At 39.4% G+C, this 20,560-nt stretch overlaps 1 protein-coding gene and 1 pseudogene across 1 annotated transcript in view; one reads left to right on the forward strand and one right to left on the reverse strand.

The window, feature by feature from the left end:
- Positions 1-4,625: 4,625 nt before the first annotated feature.
- On the reverse strand, positions 4,626-5,484 carry LOC137774117 (tissue alpha-L-fucosidase pseudogene; annotated as a pseudogene).
- A 2,426-nt stretch (positions 5,485-7,910) lies between these two features.
- The window catches only part of LOC137773969 (cytidine monophosphate-N-acetylneuraminic acid hydroxylase), a 28,916-nt gene continuing 16,266 nt past the window's right edge, over positions 7,911-20,560 (forward strand). Inside the window, exons 1-4 of the mRNA XM_068559099.1 lie at positions 7,911-8,001; positions 9,187-9,324; positions 11,736-11,871; positions 19,435-19,575. Coding sequence (XP_068415200.1) covers positions 7,992-8,001; positions 9,187-9,324; positions 11,736-11,871; positions 19,435-19,575 — 425 coding nt within the window. The 5' untranslated portion in view covers positions 7,911-7,991. The remainder of the gene's footprint in view (positions 8,002-9,186; positions 9,325-11,735; positions 11,872-19,434; positions 19,576-20,560) is intronic.

The raw sequence follows: 20,560 nt of genomic DNA on the forward strand, positions 1-20,560 counted from the left end.
CCAAATCGCTATCAGGTAAAATGGCCAGTTGTATATTTCTGCACATTGCCCTGAGAACTTTACAAACCTTCTTGTGCATTTTCCTACCTTTAGAAGAGAGTTTCCTCCAGAGAAAAACACTTTGATAGTTTGAGAGAGGTAAACAATCAAAAATTAATTTTTCTGGAGTATTTGAGAATCTTTTCATTTGAGAAAATGGGCTGTTACTTTTTTGAGGAAACAAATGGGAACCTATATAGAGTAGGCATTATCACCTGAATTTGATTTCTTTTTTTTTTTTTTATAAATTTATTTATTTTTGGCTGCGTTGGGTCTTCGTTGCTGCGCATGGGTTTTTCTCTAGTTGCAGAGAGCGAGGGCTACTCTTCGCTGTGGTGCGCGGGCTTCTCATTGCGGTCACTTCTCTTGTTGCGGAGCACGGGCTCTAGGCGCGTGGGCTCAGTAGTTGTGGCACACGGGCTTAGTTGCTTCGCGGCATGTGGGATCTTCCCGGACCAGGGCTCGAACCCGTGTCCCCTGCATTGGCAGGAGGATTCTTAACCACTGCGCCACCAGGGAAGCCCTGATTTCTTGATGTCTCCTTACCCTCTTTATTGGCTTTTCACACTGGAGTTTCTATTACCTTATCTCTGCTCCTGGTGTTTTCCTTTTTCCTGTGGATATGCCAGATCAGGGGAAGGAAGTGAGGGATTGATTTAGAATCCTCTAGTCTATGCCAGTCTCTAAGTCATTGTTTATAGCCATTCTCAGAGGACCCTGACATCCTGAGTGAGTCAGCAGGTAATTTAGAAGAGAAAGCCTTACAAGCCTGTTTAGCCAGGCTGCATGGCTATGCCAACCCAATCTCGGGTGGCCTCAGCCTGCAGCGGCTTGAAGCAGAATCTCAGTTCCCTGACCAGAGATTGAAGCCAGGCCACGGCAGTGAGAGCACTGAATCCTCACCACTAGACTGTGAGGGCCAGTGACAAGGCCTTGGCTTGTCTGCTTTGTAGAAATAAATTTCAACAAAGAGACGAAAAGTAGTGAAACAAGTAAAGTGTTTATTAGGAGGAAAAATGTACGTGTGAATAGACACACGTGGGTGGGCTCAGAGAGAGATAGTTGTCCCTTCGTGGTAGTTTAAATCACTTATATGGGGCATTTCTTCTGGGTTTCCTCTGGCCAATCATCTTGCTTTGCCTGGCTCTGAGTCCGTATTTGGTTATAACTCAGGGTCCTCCCCTGTGTGTATGTGCATCTCTTAGCCAAGATGGATTCTAGTCCAGAGGCCTATGGGAAAGTTGACATCACCTACTGTGGGGTGGCGCCCCCTCCCTTTTTGGCCCTCGAGGAGCCTTTCTGCGCATGTGTAGTCAGGAAGGTCTCCTTGACCTCGAGAATGAGGTATATGTGGTCTCTTTATCTTTTATCTGGGCAGGACTCAGCTCCTCTCTGCTCCAGCTATTATCTTTGTCTTGGAGTATCTGTCCACAGGCGACAAAGTTCAGCTGCTCAGCCTGGGGCCCATCTATCTCCTGCCTTAAACCCACCAGGAATCATTCATTCATGTACCTATTCCCAGCCACTCCAGCATTTAAATCCCCAAGTGTCTGCCATAACATCTCTAATTGCCCTTCCTTGTAAATTGTGCTTTGAAGGACTGGCCGCAAACGCTATTCTGCAGTGCAGACTGTAAATAAATATTTAGGAGCTAATTTAAAGAGAGTAGAGCTGGGTAAATCAATTGGTTTGACACCTAAAACCCACCATGAACATTTCTATTCTACTAAACTAGTGACCTGTGCTGAGAGTTGTATTCTATATAAACACTCCTGCTGGGTCTCACTTGCATCCTGTTTCACTGAACATACTTAGGAGCCAAGTTCTCCAATGTGACTTGTCAGCTAAGCAGCCGAGTTCATTTTTGCTGGCTGGTAATGATTTAATAATCTGAATCTCACTGTCTTCCGACAGATAACATACCTGACTCATGCCTGCATGGACCTCAAGCTGGGAGACAAGAGGATGGTGTTTGACCCTTGGTTAATCGGTCCTGCTTTTGCCCGAGGATGGTGGTTACTACATGAGCCTCCATCTGACTGGCTGGAGAGGCTGTACCAAGCGGACCTAATTTACATCAGTCACATGCACTCAGACCATCTGAGGTAATGAAGTCTGAGCACTCAACTCTGAAGAAAATGCTGCAGTAAAGGCATCGCTGGTTTTCAGGTTCTTGTGCAATCACTGCTCATTTTGAGGTAGATTCAGTTGGGCTGATGATAAGAGGACTAATTTAGATAAATGCTTACATTTGCATAGCATAATTTTTAAAGTGCTTTCACGCTTTATACCATTGGGAATGCGAAAGGAGCTATTGTGGGAAGGAGGACAGGGGTTAATAACCCTCCACCCTCTCACTTCCCACCCTCACCCTCAGGGTACTTGGTGAAAGTCTAGGTTTAAGGATTATTAATGTTGACTCCCTTTTTTAGTTCAACATTTATGGTAGGAATCAGCACACGTTTCCTATAAAGGGCCAGGGTGTAACTATTTTTGGCTTCACAAGCCATATGGTTGGTGTTGCAGTGACACAGTTCTGCTGTTGTAGCACAAAGCAGCCATAAACGGTCCTGAATTAGCCTGATTGTCTTCTAATAAACCTCATTTATGGACCATGACATGTGAATATCATAAAATTTTCATGTGTCACCAAATAGGATTGCCCTTCTGATTTCCTTTTCAGCCATTTAAGAGGGTAAAAGGTATTCCTAGCTTACAGCAGCAGGTCACTGTGGTTTGCCAACTCCTGATTCGTAGCATTTCAACAACACTGAACTCCCAGCTTTTGAACCCTGAGTCCACTTCATCCTTCACTGAAACCAGAGCCATGTGATACTAGGATAGGAACTGAAACTTCCTTAACCCAGGCAATCAAAAAGGAGGGAGAAAGAGGAACTTGGATTTACAAAACCACACACATTTGTGAATGAACTGTTACCAGAAGAGGCAGGGTCATATTCCCAATCCCCTGGTGTCATTTCAGGGTCCTGTTTGTTCATGCTTATTCAGAAGTTTGTGTCACGACTGCTGGGCTGCCAGTGTAAACATCTAGCAGTGCCCACAGTGTTCTAAAATGAAGCAACTTCACCGTATTTTTTTTCTGTGACTTTACATGACAAAATTCACATGAAGGACATACTTTGATCGAAATGTCCATGGTGAGGGAAAATATGTTGTTTGCTGGTTGACTGGACCCTTGACTTTTCTATTGAAAGCATATGAGATCTCTAAGGCACGAGTATGTTCTCTCTTTTTTTTAAGGAAACGGTTTAAAAACAAGTAATTAACTGCTTTAGTAACAAATTAGCTGCAACACACTTAAAAACTGAACATCACCCACTGGGATATTGTGGTGCCACAATTAAAAATCGACTTGTCTACTGCGCAATACCTTTGTTCCATACAAGCTTCTGGAACCAAACACGTACAACTGCAGAATTATGAGAGGCCTGGGTTCATGCATTGTGTAATAACAGTGTTGTGTGGTACTAATTTTATATAGCTTGTATAGAGAGAACAGTAAACCAGGTGATTGCTTTATAGTACCTGTCACAAGATGCCGTTTGCCTAAGGTCCTGATGAGGGACATTCTATGGGAAAGTCCTGAATTATAGGGAAGATAAGAACTTTTCAAGTCACTTAGCCCAGTTATTTCTCAACCACTGTCCTGAAAACCAGTTTCATTTTAATTTCAGGGAATTGTGTGGGCAAAGTTGCCAGGCATTAAAACACTGGTCCTCTACTGTAGTATCACAGTGCATTGGTTGTGTAGTGTATTGTGAATAGTTTATTACTGAAAGTTACCAAAACTTATAATTTTCACTCCTTTGAGTTTATTTCTCTGATATAGAATAGACCCTTACATTCTGACTCTTACCTAGTCAACTAATAAACACCAAAGTCATTTGTCCCCAGTCCTCTTGTCTGACTTTGATTTACTGAATAAAACCTCCTTTATTTACAAAAACAAGGGGGAAAGGCCAATGTGCTTTAGAAAACAGTCTTTTTTTTTTTTTGGTAGAAAATAATTTGATGTACAAATTTATTTATTTGATTGTATTAAAGAAAGCAGGACAGAATCACATTCATTTTCTTCATAGTATCACTGTAAATAGACTGAATTTCAGAGCTGTTAGTTTGCTTTGGAAACTTCTAAAAAGCTGACTGTTAGCAGCCTAGGAAGCATTTTCCTTCCCCTCCAGTATCTCTTGCTCCTGGGGGTAGGTGGGGGTAATTGCTCACATTTGATGCTAAATAAATAGCATGTGGTGGATTTTGCCAAATCCTTTTCAGCTCCTCCCATAGGCAACAGGATGACTTGGCTTATTCTTGATCTGAAGTCATTTGAGTAAACAAGCAGGTTATGAAACACAGAATGGAGTGAAGTTTCCATCGTAGATAATTCCCAAAGTTAGGATGGGCTTAACTGTTCAATCCCTTCTGCTGATCAGAGAGAGAGATGCTAGCAATGGATCTCAGATCTTTGATCCTGTGAGACATCAGCGTAACATAATCCATTCCTTTTATTAAAATGCGTTGGAAAAGAGATGTCTGAGTAGACAAGAGTAGTTATTACTGTGATGGTACTATAAGAGGAAAGTCAAAGTGTAGGCAGTGTCCCTTTCTTGTTGAACTCCTGTCAGCTTTACAGTCCAAGCAAACTCAGTCGGAAGAGCAGACGGTGGTAACTGGGACAGGTACATGAGGAGACCTTTATCTGGATTTGTGGACCACTTCAGATCGTTTTCGATTCCCAGCTTTGTTAACTCTGTAGTCAAAGTAGTTATGGGGGATTTAAGGCTTAAGATTCCATCTTCTGGCCAGTGCAGGAAAATGGCATAAACAGGTGATCCTTTTGAGGTATACCACACAGAGGTGGTGTTTGTTTCAGATTGTACCCTCCATGGTTTGGAGGCACAGATAGCCTCCCCACTGATGCTCAGCCACTCCCCAACAGCAAGAAGCCTTTCTTGGAAAATGGGAGCAATCAGTCCATCTTTAGTTGGTCCAATGTTGAGAAGATAGTTGCCTCCCAAACTTACTGTCTGAATCAGTTCCGAAATGATTCGAGATTCACTTGTGATGTCACCCATTGCCATGTCGTGACGATAGCCCCAGGACAGCTTGTCTGTTGAGGTGCACATCTCCCACTTGTGATCTGGCAAGGTCTCTGGCCTGAATTTATCTTGACAGTTGTAGTATCCTCCATGGCGACAGTAAATGACCCCATAGGTCATTTACTATGACCACATTCTTAACTGGCCTATCATTGTAGAGCCAAGCAAGAAAATCTGTAGAGTTCCAATAAGTATCAGGACATTCCCACTCTCCATCAGACCAAATCAAGTCAGGTTTGTACCTGTTTAAGGCTTGTAAATAACAAGAGCCAGGATTCAAATACAAATCTGCCAGATGCCAAATCCTCTTCAGGGTCCGGCAGACCATGTTGCCCTTCTTCAGGGTCCTGCTAACAAGGTCATATAGCTCTGGCATTGTTTTTGCACAGACAAAATGCTGTGTTTTGAAGCCGTTTTTCTTATCACATAGGTAGAGAGGATGGAACCATTCTAAGAGTGAGTGATAGAGTCCATAGCGTATGTTCCTATTTCAGATGGCTGTTCCCAACTCACCAACCAAATCACGATGGGGCCCCAGATCCTTAGAGTTCCACTTCCAAGACACAGGACTTGGCCAGTTTGTGAAGCCTTCGTGATGCCTTGTTGTCAGAACTACATACCTGCTGGTGTTGGAGGGTTTCCTGCAGAGGCGGGGGGTGGCTGTGGCTCACCGTGAGGACAAGGACACTGGCAGCAGAAGTTCTGGGCTAGAAAACAGTCTTTAGTCAAAGAAATGTGATTTATTATGTAAATATATGAGTATCGTAATGGATGATATTATTAATAGATGCCAGTAAGAATTGTCAACAATTTAAAAATCGCAAAGCAATAAACATCCATTTTAGAATAACTTATCCTAACTCCTAAAGTCCTTTAAAGTAGAAGATTTAAGTGGTTAACCCAGAGACTGAAGACGTGTTCAAAGAATCCTTGATTTTTTGAATCCTTTGTTTTTAGAGAAGAAAACCTACTGATTTTTTTCCTCTGGATTCTACTTATTTAATATAGTTCTGGAACTTGAATATTAGTGAAGTTAATAAGTGCTGATATGCTGATTTTGTTTATAATTTTCTTATTATTAAATATCTTATTTCCCCTGACATTATACTCTATGCACAAGTCTGATTCTTAAACCAGATAGCACATTCATTAAAGTTGGAATTGCCTTCTTTTTTTTTTTTGAACCTTTTATTTTATATTGGAGTATAGTTGATTAACAGTGTTGTGCTTGTTTCAGGTGTACAGCAAAGTGATTCATTTATACATATACATGTATCTATTCTTTTTCAAATTCTTTTCCCATTTAAGTTGTTACATAATATTGATCAGAGTTCCCTGTGCTGTACAGTAGGTCCTTGTTGGTTATCCATTTAAAATATAGCACTGTGTACATGTCAATCTCAAATTGTCTTCTAATAGAAGAAGCACTAAGTTTAGGATCAGAAAACCTGAATTTGAATACCAATTTACTATCTGTTAGTCATGTATTTCTGAATATGTGTCCTCATTTATTAAAAGCAAACAAAAAATTAGAGGGTTTTTTGGTGAGAATCAAATAAAATAACATGTGAAATTGCCTAGCACCATGACTGATATATAATAGATATCTAAACAGCCATTTATTTGTTTATTATTCATGTTTTACCATATCCCACAGTGGTATATAATTCTTTTATGTAATGGATGCTCAGAAATGAGAATTGACAATCTATGTAGGTACTAAAAAAATGCTTGGATGGTTAATGGTGTACTGAGTTGGGATTACTACAGATGGTGAATGTCATTTTCCTCTACACTAAATTTTACTGTCTTGCCTACCTGCTAACCAACTCTCCTAAAGGACAAAGAACTCATTCTTTATACCACAGTGTGACTATCAACCTTTGATGGTTGAAAAACTGTCTCCAGTGATGGGCAGCTCATAGGTTCTCCTTGTTTAATGGCCAAGACCTTTCTCTTATTGGGAGCTGCTAGTTGAGGGATGAGAAAAAATGAAGATCATGGAGACCTTCACCTACCAGAAACCTCTTCAGCAGGACTTTTCCACTCTGCAACTTCTGTTAGAACTACCTTTGTTCAAAGCAGCATCAGTGTGGAAGATGGAATTTGCACTCTTGGTTTGATATACACACTGTGGTATATGGTATGTTCTCACAATAAAGAGAAACCTCCTAGGAAATTCCCCTCATTGTTACAGTCAACCTTGAGAAAAAACTCTTCTTTTGGACTCTGCGGAGAGTCTGGTTTTTCAGTACCTTTCTTCTTTTTTTTTTTTTTATAATTTTGCTTGTAGCCTTTTTTCACGTTTATTTATTTATTTATTTATTTTTGCTGTGTTGGGTCTTCGTTTCTGTGCGAGGGCTTTCTCTAGTTGTTGCAAGTGGGGGCCACTCTTCATCGCGGTGCGCGGGCCTCTCACTATCGCGGCCTCTCTTGTTGCGGAGCACAGGCTCCAGAAGCGCAGGCTCAGCAGTTGTGGCTCATGGGCCCAGTTGCTCCGTGGCATGTGGGATCTTCCCAGACCAGGGCTCGAACCCGTGTCCCCTGCATTGGCAGGCAGATTCTCAACCACTGCGCCACCAGGGAAGCCCAGTACCTTTCTTCTTGGTCAACATGTTGGTGTAAGGAGCAGACTGTCTCTTATACTAGATGATTCTATTTTTTCCCCTTTCAACCTTCAAATTCTTCTGATCCTAGTTACCCCACACTGAAGAAGGTTGCTGGAAGAAGACCAGATATTCCCATTTATGTCGGAAACACGGAAAGACCTGTCTTTTGGAATCTGAAGCAGAGTGGTGTCCAGTTGACTAATATCAATGTAGTGCCATTTGGAATATGGCAGCAGGTCAGATATCTGTGTTCTTTCCACACTTTTCAGTTATGCTTTCTGGGGTAAATTTTAGGCGAGGTAGTCGCTTTAAACACTAAAGAAACAATGGCCTACTTTTTCTGTACATAGTACTGTGTAAATACATAGCACTGTGTAGATCTCTATTTGAGCTAAAATAAAAGGTGGCTTTTCTCTCCATTTATCAATGGTATGATTCTACTGGATAATAAATCCAGTTCTGAATAAAAGGGATTTCTTTCCAGAAGAGATGACAATTTCTTCAAATATTGAATTAAAAGCCAAACTGACATAAACAGTTATTGGTTTTATTGTTAAAATTCCAGGTAGACAAAAATCTTCGATTCATGATCTTGATGGATGGTGTTCATCCTGAGATGGACACTTGCATTATTGTGGAATACAAAGGTATTTTCTTATTCTCATTAACAGTGAAAAATGAAAAATATTCTTGGTAAGAAGGATAATAAGAGCTATCCAAAATTTCATCCTATGTTCATCTTCTTCTTCCATCTTCATTTTCCATAGAATACAATATATTCTATCCCTGTCTTAGGAAAAGGGGGTGTCATTCAGATAATCTTACAGAGAACAAATTAGCAGTAACGTGCTCGATGTAGTGACAGGTGCAAAGATTTTTTTTCATAAGGCAACAGATATTCTATATTTCACCTATAGTAACTTATTCAAAACTGCCTTTATTGAATAAGTGTTTTACTTTCATCTTGAAATATTATGATGTAACGTAATCGTACCCTTCTGCCTTTCATGTGAGAAGATGGCTTTACACCAACAATCATTGAATAGAATTTCCAGGGGGTTGAGAGATTTGTGTTGATTTGGTTACTCTTTCCCCTGCATCCTTTGGGCTCAACATCTGAAGATAGCTGGCCGAGGAAAGTAGTCTTTCTACGATCCAGAGTGGAATCAAGCTAACTCTCCTCACCCAGAACCCACCAATCAGACAGGATGAGCTTATTCACTTGAAAGTTCAAAATGTGCTATTGAAGAGTTTAGATTTTGAAATCTTACTCTCTCTTTTCCTTGGACATAAGCAACTCTTCTATAATTGAATGAGTCAGATTATACAGACTTACATGGAAGACTTTGTTGACCTGGAATTTCAAACTGTGGTTTTCAAGATTTCACCTTGAGTATTGATGCCACTTTATTTTTCCACAGGTCATAAAATACTCAATACAGTGGATTGCACCAGACCCAATGGGGGAAGGCTGCCTATGAAGGTTGATCTAATGATGAGTGATTTTGCCGGAGGGGCATCAGGCTTTCCGATGACTTTCAGTGGTGGAAAATTTACTGGTAATACTTGATATCAAAGTGATGCCAAGGAGCAGGCATGGCGCTTTGCTAAATGCTGTGCGAATCAATACAGAGATAATTAAGACATGGTCCTTCCCCACAAGAAGCTTACAATCTTTTTGGGAAACCAGACTTGCAAATCACAGATACACAAGCTAAAGTTTCCAGCTCAGAATATGCTGATGGAGCATGAAGGAAACACTAAGGAGATTAGGGGGCATCTCAGGAAAAGTCAAGAAAAAGAATCATTTGGATCAATTTGATTCCTGATGTAGACTGTAGAGCAGAACAGGAAGAGTCTGACATTGGTAATCCAGGCTTAAATGCTCTTGGAATGTGGTTCAGAATAGGGTGTGGGCAACTCGAGGTGGGCACATCCCCTTGGACTTGTGGAATGCCCATACAGGGGAGGGATGAGGCAAAGGAAGCCCCTCTAAAGTATGAGGTTTCTGGGGGCCGGGGAAATAGTGGTCAAAGAGTACAGACTTCTAGTTATAAGATGAGTAAGTTCTGGGGATGTAACGTACAGCACGATGACTATAGTTAACAGTAGCGTGCTATATACTTAAAAGTTGCTAAGAGGGTAGATCTTACATGTTCTCATCACACACACAAAATGGTAATATGTGAGGTGATGGAGGGTAACCAGCCTTATCGTGGTAATCATTTAGCCATACATGCATGTAATGAACCCATCCTGGTGTATACCTTTAACTTATGTAATATTATATATCAGTTATATCTCAAAGCTTGAAAAAAATGTGGGGTCCAAGGCAGAAGCTCTTCTCCTCTGGGTCTAAGGGTGGTGCTAGGGTTGGGATGGGGGAGGGCGTGTAAGTGGTATATTTTGTTCCTACTTTTGCTCAGTATGTAAGCATTTCTAGCACTGTAAGTTCTCAATATATGTCCACTTAATAAATTAATATTTTCTGTAAGTGGTCTCTGTTTAGCAATGTGGCAGAAATGCCCTACTTGCAGTATGAGGAAAGCCTGTCCAGTTCCTTCCTTTCTTCTCTGAGTCTGTGGTCATTGCCTCCCAGAATGAGTCACCAGTGAGAGATAGAGGGGAGGTGCTGTCTTTACGGGGTTAACAGTGTGACTGGGGAGGTGACATATACCTACTAAAGGGTAGCTAGCATACCTCCATTCTTATGTGAGTGTGTGTGTGTGTGTGTGCGTGCGTGCGTGTGTGTGCGCACACACGCACATACATTTAAAAAGGTCTAGAATATACCAAAATGTTAATAGTGGTTATGTCTACCTTATGGATAACTTATTTTTTTCTGTATCCTTGTCTGTGTTTATCAGATTTTCATAGCAGTAGCAGTAGGAGCAGTTCCCTGACATGGTACCCCACATGCTCTGGGCCCTGCCTAATTTCAACTTCCTTTACTGCCTGTATCCCCATTGCTTGACAAGTGTCAGCCCATACTGGCCCGCTTTTTGTTCCTCAGACCCAATACACCAAGTCCATCTGTGCCCTGGACCTTTGTATGTGCTGTTTCCACTGCCTGGAGTGCTATTGCTTTTGACCTCCACATGGTCGGCAACTTCTATGTCTCTGTCTGTGTTCTGTGATTCCAGTGTCATCTTCACTAACTGCCCTAATATGCCCCTCCACCCCACACCTCATCACCCCAGCCACTCTCCATCCCGTGGCCCTGTTTTACTTTCTTCCTAGCTCATCACTCTTTGAAATGAACTTATTTCCTTATTCCTTATTTGCTTCTTTCACTAGAATGAATGCTCCATAAGAGCAGGGACCTGCTTTATCTTGTTCACCACTGTATTCTCAGTGCCTAGAACTACGTCTGGCACATAGTAGGTGCTCAATAAATATCAATCAAATGAACGAACGAGCAAACGAACAAATGAACAACCTGTGAGGTAGGCAACATGATTCTATTTTACAGAGGAGAAAACAGACTTAAAGAATTTAAGTGGTGGAGCTGCATTTTGATCCTAAATCTTAACTGACTCCAACATCCACGCCCTTGACCACTGTGCATCGCCTGGGTGTAATGAACATGCTTTGCTTTTATAATCCATCCAAATAGCAAAGCCATTTCCATGTTAGTAGAGAGTTAAGCATTACAAGAATTACAGTGCCCTTAAAATATGCATGCATGCAAGATACAACTACACATGCCACGCTGTTTATTCAGCTAGGGTCCAAATGAATTGCCATTAACAAGGAGAGGGTTCAGTGTCTCTGGCTGGTTTGGGAACATTTTCCTAGTAACCAACTGAAATTTGCAAAATAAAGCCACTAATGACAAGGAGCTTTGCTCTATGTCTGCATTAGTCAGCTGTCAATTTTTATCTCCTGAAAGCCTTCTAATCTACTAGAACTCTTGTTTTCCTGTGATTTCTGAACAGAGGAAATTCTAATCCAAACCCTGTTATTCCAGAGGAATGGAAAGCCCAATTCATTAAAACAGAAAGGAAGAAACTCCTGAACTACAAGGCTCGGCTGGTGAAGGACCTACAACCCCGAATTTATTGCCCTTTTGCTGGGTATTTTGTGGAATCTCACCCATCAGACAAGTATGGCTGGACGTTTTGCATAACATATTTACACACGAGTTAATGTATGCTGGGATGAATGATTTAGCTGTGAATACAACATGAAATGAGAAAAAGTAATTAGTAGGAGTCTGGAGCTTATTTAACAAGCTACCTGGGAACAGAGAGCCATGCTTGACAGCTAGAGTTAATTCAGATAGATTTTGTCCAGAAGGATCCTGGAAAGAATGAAGGCAACTGATATGTATTCAGTATACACTAGGAATTGAACTGGGGCTTTTAATCATTTAGTCTTCCAATGACACTGTAAGGTAGGTGTTATTATGCCTGTTTAAGTTAGGGAATCTGAAACTCAGAGAGGCTAAGGGACTTGCTTGAAGTCACCCCGCTGGAAACACTGGAGGTGAGAAATGAATACTGGTATGCCTAGCTCTAAAGCTATTTTCTCTATACCACACTACCTCTCAGAACAGAGACTGTATGATTATCAAGTTATTTTCTCATTTTTGAGTATCTAAAAGGACTTCTCTTGCAGCGACATAACTTCTAGATCTTGTTTTTCAAGTGTATTTTTGGAGGTCAATGAGTTTTCTCTGAGAATGTTTAAATGTTGAGTTTTCATTTTAATGGTCAAATGAATGACAATCTTAATACTGGGTATTGCACAAGATTTCATAAATGTGAATATTCACACTTATGGTTCTTTTTTGGTCACATTGATACCAAGTCATCATTAAAGATTTAGCAGTTAACTTTTAATAAAATGTTTCTCAAACAGGAGAAACTTCAAATTTAAGAAACATTGGTTTTAGTTCAGCTTAACTACTGTTTTTAGATTGGATTGTCCTTCTTTGGACTTTACTACTGTCAGGTGCCTGTGCTGGGGAAGTGCTTTTCCTTTTCTCTCAAAACATGGACCCTGTGATCCAAAATTTCTTATGAATTACTAAAGCCAAACTAAACATTTGCAATATTGTTAGTGTCCTTTTGAGATTTTGAGTAGACCTGCTAGGGCCAAACTATGAGAACACTTATTATTTATATTACAATCACATTAACTATATAAATTAGTTTAGTATAAATGATATCATTTTGTTATTTAGTCCAAAAACAAGGCATGTCTTTTCATTTGTATAGGTTTTCTTTTGTGTCATTCAGTGGCATGTTAAAGTTTTCTTTATATAAGACTCACACACTTCTGGTTATGTTTATTCCTAGATATTTTCACTTTTTCTTTTGGTTGCTATTGCAAATGCAGTCTTTTCTATAATTATATTTCCTAAGTAGTAGTTGTTTTAATTGTTTGGAATAGTTTTCAGCTGATTTTCTTTAAATCATCTGCAAATAGTGGTAGTGATACCTCCTTTCATTACTTTATATGTCTGATTCATTGATGTTGTTTTGTTGGATTATTTCAAGTAAAATATTCCTGACTTAGAATGTTTATGCTCACTTAACTATGAAGGATGGAAGATGGAGTAGGTACAGTGGAATTAATGGAGGTAGACAGCAAATGAAGGACTTAGTGAACCAGGGAAGGGTTGTCTGTGTCAAGTGACAATGATACAGAACCAGGGGAATGAGCTACTCCAATATTACTAGAAGTTGATGGCCCTGGAAAACTTCCCTTCAATTTCCCCCAAACCCTTCAGTTTTCTAAAGAAAATACTAGTTATCAGTGAATAGGTGTGTCTCACACTCAATCTTGATCTAGAGCGAAATGACAGTTAATGTGACAAAAATAAACTTCTCAGTGCCAACCAATGTAGACATGGCACAAAGGTTTCACTTAAATGCACTAAGATTCAGTGTAGTTAAGAATCAGTATGGCATAGACACCAAACAATCAGAACAGATAACAGGTAGTGCTGGATCAGGTCCTGGAGGCTCTGCTCTCTCAAACTTTAATCCTTTAGTTGACTGAATTGAGAGAGAGCTAGGAGGCCCCAGGGGAGGGTCAGGTGCCTGGGACAGCAAAGAGGGCACTCAGGGAAGCAGCTTTGAACCAACTGGCATAGAACTATTTCAGTATTTTAGCAACTGTTATGCCTTCTGGCTGAACAACAATCTGTCCTTAGAGCAATGGAAAAAGAGAAGAGATTCTGCTGCCATTTCCAGCTCTCACATCACACTACGTGGAAATACCCAAGAACTAAGGGATTAGACTGTGGTGGTATTTTGCATACCACACTGCTTTGGACAGTGGTGAGCATCTGTTAAAAGATATAAAGAGAAAGCATGTCTAAGATAAATCCAGGAGAGTCTGAAAAGGTGAAAACAGTGGGTTGTTCTATCACTTTCATGTTCTTAGTTATGGGTCACTCAAGTAAAAAGTACAAAATCGATAGCTATATTTGCCACATGACACTGTGGAGAGTATTAAAGTCAGGCCAGTGAGGAAGTATTATGGAACTTGAATTTTTTAAAAAACTCGGAGAATTTCCTAAATTGGCTTCATGTTAAATGTTCCATGTCAAAGCAGGTAGTCTGAATGTAGATAAGTTAAGCATCCTTTGGGATGATCTACGGTCTAAGGTTTAACTAGAGAAGATGAACCAGACAAGATAATGGACATTTGAAGTGACTTAATCTATTACCTAAAATGTGAGAAGGAAATAATTTTTTGCATCGGACCCACAAAGGGTTCTCTGCCTGAGAGGTTAAAAATGGAATTGTAGCCCAGACTCAGATGTATTAGAGAGGTAGAGAGATGGGCTGTATCTGTGGAAAAACAGAAATACAAGCAGAGAAAAGAATGCATTGTTCATATGGAAAACTTCAAGTAACTGGATTTCTAGTCATAAACCATGGAGACTAGAAGGTGGTAAGATAGTATTTTTAAATTGCTTAAAGAAAAGAATGGTCAAGATAGACTCTATATCCAGTGAAAATATCCTTCAGGAGTGAGGGTAAAATAAAAACATTCCCAGATGAAGGAAAACTAAGGCAATTCATTATAAGAAGACCTACTTTAAAAGAAATGCCAAAGAAAGTTATTTAGATAAAAGGGAAATGACACTAGAGGGAAACTTGTGGAGGGACCACACTACCCAATTGTAAGACTTGCTATAAAGCTCCAGTAATCAAGACAGCATGATATTGATGAAGGGATAAACACATAGATTAATGGAATAGAGTCCAAAAACAGAGCCACCCAAATATAGCCATTTGATTTTTGACAAAGGTACAAAAACAATTCAGTGGAGAAAAGATAGTCTTTTCAATAAATGTTATTGAATGTTGAGCAATTAATTGGACATTCATATGCAAAAACTGAACCTCAATATAGTAGACCCTGCACTGTATACCAAAAAATAAGTCAAAATAGGTCATAGATCGAAATGTAAATGTAAAAGTATGAAATTTTTAGAGGAAAATATAGGAGAAAATCTTCATGACCTTGGGTTAAGCAAAGACTTCTTAGGACACCAAAAGCACAATCCATAAGTGAAAATTTTAGTAAAATGGGCTTTATCAAAATTAAAATTTTTGCTCTGTGAAAGACACTGCTAAGAGAATGAAATGATAAACTACAGACCATGAGAAAAAGTTTGCAAATCATATATCTCATTAACAATTTGTATCTAGTATATATAATGAACTTTCAAAAATCAGTGTAAGGAAACAAAGAACTCAATAATAAATGGGCAAAACATTTTGAACAGGTACTCCACCAAAGAAGATATATTGATGCAAATGAGCATAAGAAATGACGTGCCCATATCACTAGTCATTAGAGAATGCAGATTAAAACCACAATGAAATAAGAATTAAAGTTAATAAAATTTTGAAAGATTAACACTATCCAGTTATGGCAAAGATACAGAGCAATAGGACCTCTCAGACATTGCTGTTGAGAATTCAAAATGATACAGCTATCTGGAAAGCAGTATGGCTGTTGCTTTAAATATACATTTATCATACGACCCAGAAATTCCATTCATGGGTATTTACCCTAGAGAAGCTAAACTTTTATTCACACAAAACTGTACACAAATATTAATAGTAGTTCTAGTCATAATTACCGAATCAACTCAAATGTCCTGCAACAGGTGAATGGATAAACAAACCGTGGTATATCCACACCATGGAATACAATAAAAAATAAATAACTATTGATATACACAACAACCTGGTTGAATCTCAAAGGTATCGTGCTGAGTGAAAGAAGTCAGTCTCAAAAGATTATATATTGTGATTCCACTTATATGACATTCTGAGAAAGGCAAAACTATTGGGATGGAGAAAAAAGTCAGTGGTTGCCAGAGGTTAGGCTGAGGGGAAGGGAGGGTTTGACTAAAAAGGGCCAACATGGGGGATTTTTGAGAGAACAGAATATAGAGCAGAGAGAAGTGCTCTGTATCCTGATTTTAGTAGTAACACAAATCTATACATGTGTTAAAATTCATAGAGCTGTTCACCAAAAAAAGTCCAAAAATTGGATCTAAGTAAATCTTAAAAATCAAAAAAACAACAACAAAAAAGCTAACAGTTATTCTTAACACTTCAGTCATGTTAATTAAAGCTACATATTTATTTAGGTCATATTTGTGATACAACAAATATATATGCACATCTTATATAATACACAACCCCTTGAAAAAACCAAAATATACAATTAATCCATTTGGTAGTATTTGAAGCATAGTTTTATTATTTTAAATGTTAAAATCTTTTAGATGTTTTAATTTTGCTTTTATAAGATTCTGTCAATTGTATAGAGCATCTATTTGATCACAAAGTGACTCAGCCCCTAACGTTAATAGTGTTTTTATGAGCAAGTACCAGTACCATCTGCTTCATTGCTGATCACTTTATGACCAGTACCTGGAGCATTTTGTGAACAAAGGTCAGGGACTGCCCACATGCAGACGGGGAATGCATATGTCTTTCTACTCTGAGACTACACTTACCTGTAAATTTGTTGGATAGTAAAGAAACCAGTCCTTGAGGTAAGTTTTTATGATGAAATCCTGTAAGTACTCGCCATAATTTCTCATCCATTGAGGCAGCAGAGTACAGTAGGGGAAATGGTGTACATGGAATTTAGGGTCTTTCCTACTACCACTTATTAGGACCAATTTTTTTGACTTCTCTGGGCTTCATCGTTAAAACCTGACTGTTTTCACTTTGAAGTTCTTCTTTGTCCTCTGATGACATATCTATATGTGTCTAGTCACTTAATATGTCCTTTTGCTGATATGTTTCCTTCTTTATTACCTTCTTGTTGATATTACTTAGCTGTCCCTCATCTTCCAAATATTTCCAGAAAGATTGGCCTAAGGTTAAAATATAGTTTCTTTCGATCAATGCTGTTCATCATTCATTCATTCATTTATTGAGCAGCATGTGCTAGGTGCTGGAGAACTAGAGATGAAATGACTGTCTTCAGAGTTGGAAGAGAAAAACAATGGTAATACAGAATGATAAATGTTATGGTACATGTATGTTCTGAGAGGCAATGGGATACAGATGGGAGTCGGAAAATGACTACTGGATGAGACTATGAAGCAAAGTTTTGAAGTATGAGTAGACACCCACCAGCAAAGATGGAAAGATGCTGAGATGACAGGTTGCAGTTCAGTGTAGGGGACTGAGGCGGGTGTATTGAGGGGGGGCAGTGGGAACCAGACAGTGAACACCACTGTGTGCCACTCCACATGGCTTGGATTTTATCCTTAAGAATGGGGAACCTGGTGAAGGAGTCTAACAAGGAACAGAGACATGATCAGATGTGCACTGGAGAGGTTAGGTTGTATGTCTGTGTGGTGGGAAGGGAGACAGGAATGTCGATCCTGGAGTACAGTTTGAAAATCATTACAATAATCTCGGAAGGACTGATGAATGACAGTGGGGACTGAGAATTCAGATTCTAGAAATAAAAAAGAGGTTGAATTGCAAGAACTTGGAGACGAACTGGGTATGATGGTTTCTTACTTAAGGACACTTGACTACTTAATGTGATGCTGCCATTTAAAGTAGTTATAAGTCACACTTTTGTGTATTAGTAGTTGGCAGATGTTACCCTCTGTACACACAATACCCCTCAGAGGGCAGTGTCTGGGTATTAATATTATTTTAGAGAGGCAGACAAAGAAGCATCAAGAAGTTAAAGACTTTTGTGAACACCACACATGTTTTAGGAAGAGTGATCTGATAGCATCCCAGTTCGGAGGCAGGGAGATCAGTTGGTGAACCATTTTGAGACTAGAGCTAGTAAGATGATGAGACAAAGAGGTGACACTGCTTCAAATTGAGGACTGCGCCAGTGGGAGGACACTCACATGTGTAGGAAGGGACAAGTTAGACATCTTTGGGTGGAGAGATATCTTTACTCATGTCTGCAAGATCATAAATGATGTAAGTCACCTTGGTGCTATAGAAATACAAATGCTTACATATGTTTTGTGTTTGTCTATCTGACTGAAAATATCTATCCAGTCTAGGTAACCCAGTTGTAGCTCAAGAAAGTAAAATTCCCTTGAACAGAAATGTCTGTCCATGTAACCCAGGTCTGACGAAACACAGTGACAAATCCTAGATCTCTCTTTTTCTGCTCCAGCATCACCACAATTACCTTCCCATATGACATTAAAATTGATGATTTACAGCTTTTCCAGAAAGATTGTGGCTTGGAATTAAATTTGGGAGATACCCAGCGCAATAGCACAATTAGAAACTAGATCTCAGGATGGACTCTGAGGATGTGTGTGCTCTTTTGTAACAGGTGGATTTTAATGGTTTTGAATGGAAAACCTTTTTGCGGGGAGGGGGTTTATAAACAACAGAAATTTATTTCTCAAACTTCTGGAGACTGGAAAGTCCAAGATCCAGGCACTGGCAGATTTGGTATCTAGTGAGGGCCCACTTCCTGGTTCATAGACACCTGTCTTTTTAAATAGAACCTCACATGATGGAAGGGGTTGGAAAGACTTATCAGACTTTACTCCCAAGGCTGGGGAGAGGCTCCGCCTTGTGGCCTCCTGGGAAGGATAAGCCCTGCTTTGGCGGTGGAGAGCTGGGTGGACACTGCCGACCTGGGGCAAGTCACCTGACCCCTCTGATCCTTAGTCTCTTTCTCTATAAAACAAGAGTAATTAATAATGGCAGGTATCTCAGTGGGTGGTGAAGATAAAATCAATTCGTTCATGTTAAACGCTTAGTATATACCTGTCAAGTAATATTTAATCATCTATATATTTCATTAATATTAAATATAAGAAAATGAATAACTATGCTATAAACTGAAACTAACACACTACTGTAAATAACTATACTTCAATTTTAAAAAACTGGAAAAAAATACAAGATTGTGCTATTCCTACTTCTTTATAATAGTCTTGCTACCTGTAACTTCAATTCCAATCACTATGTGATTATACTAAAAAACAAAGTATAGATAATAGCTGTTCCCTAATTAGGGACATTAGCCCAAATATAGTCTTTATTTTTCATGGGATAAGTGCAGGGGGATTGGGAAGTAGGAATGCAGAGGAAACAAACAAACAAAAATTCTGTCATTTTTCTAATCAAAATTTCATCTGAGAGTAAACTTTCTTACATGGGAATGTTCTTATTTCTCAGGTATATTAAGGAAACAAACATCAAAAATGACCCAAATGAACTCAACAATCTTATCAAGAAAAATTCTGATGTGTTAACATGGACCCCACGACCTGGAGCCACTCTTGATCTGGGTAGGATGCTAAAGGATCCAACAGACAGGTGTGGCTTAAATACTTATAGAGAAAAAAATGATTCAGGGATTTTTTCAATTTTATGAGAAAATAAAGGACATACCTATGGTCTCTTGGTAGGTCCCTAGTTGTCAGAATATTAAGTTTTTATTGAGTAGCATCCTGAGTTTGTCATGCATTAAGATCCACACATCACTTTTTAAAATGGAAGTCTTTTTTTTTTTTTTTTTTAATTAATAGCTACTTTATTTATTTATTTATTTATTTTTGGCTGTGTTGGGTCTTCGTTTCTGTGCGAGGGCTTTCTCTAGTTGTGGCAAGTGGGGGCCACTCGTCATCGCGGTGTGCAGGCCTTTCACTATTGCGGCCCTTCCCATTGCGGGGCACAGGCTCCAGACGCGCAGGCTCAGTAATTGTGGCTCACAGGCCTACTTGCTCCGCGGCATGTGGGATCTTCCCAGACCAGGGCTCGAACCCGTGTCCCCTGCATTAGCAGGCAGATTCTCAACCACTGCGCCACCAGGGAAGCCCCTAAAATGGAAGTCTTAACTGTCTAAAGAAAATAAACTATTAAATAAGTATCTTTCAAATCTAGGGGAAAAAAGACTGAGTTTGTTCTCAGTCCTATATAATAATTTTCTCATCCTATGTAATAATTACTCAAACGTTTTCCTCATCTCAGAGCCTTACTTGAGAACAAAGAGTGAGGAAGTTTTTTCTATGAAGGACAATTGATGCAGCTCAAAAATAAGTTATCTGAAGTAAAAAGCAATAAGCATGAGAATTCGTTTTCATATCAGTATAAACATTACCCAACTGCCAATTCCACAGACAGTACCTTTGAACAAGTAACAGTGCACTGGGAGTGCAATTCAGGAAAAGTTACTATTGATGTCACAGACCTATAATTTTACATATACTTGTCTTGAGCCAAATGGAACAGTTAGTTCTTCACCCTTATTTAGAAATGGACTGAACGTGTTGGAGAGCTGGGCACACAGCTGTCAAAAGCA

Source organism: Eschrichtius robustus, chromosome 12, assembly GCF_028021215.1.
Source record: "Eschrichtius robustus isolate mEscRob2 chromosome 12, mEscRob2.pri, whole genome shotgun sequence".
In the NCBI taxonomy this organism is placed as follows: Eukaryota; Metazoa; Chordata; class Mammalia; order Artiodactyla; family Eschrichtiidae; genus Eschrichtius; species Eschrichtius robustus.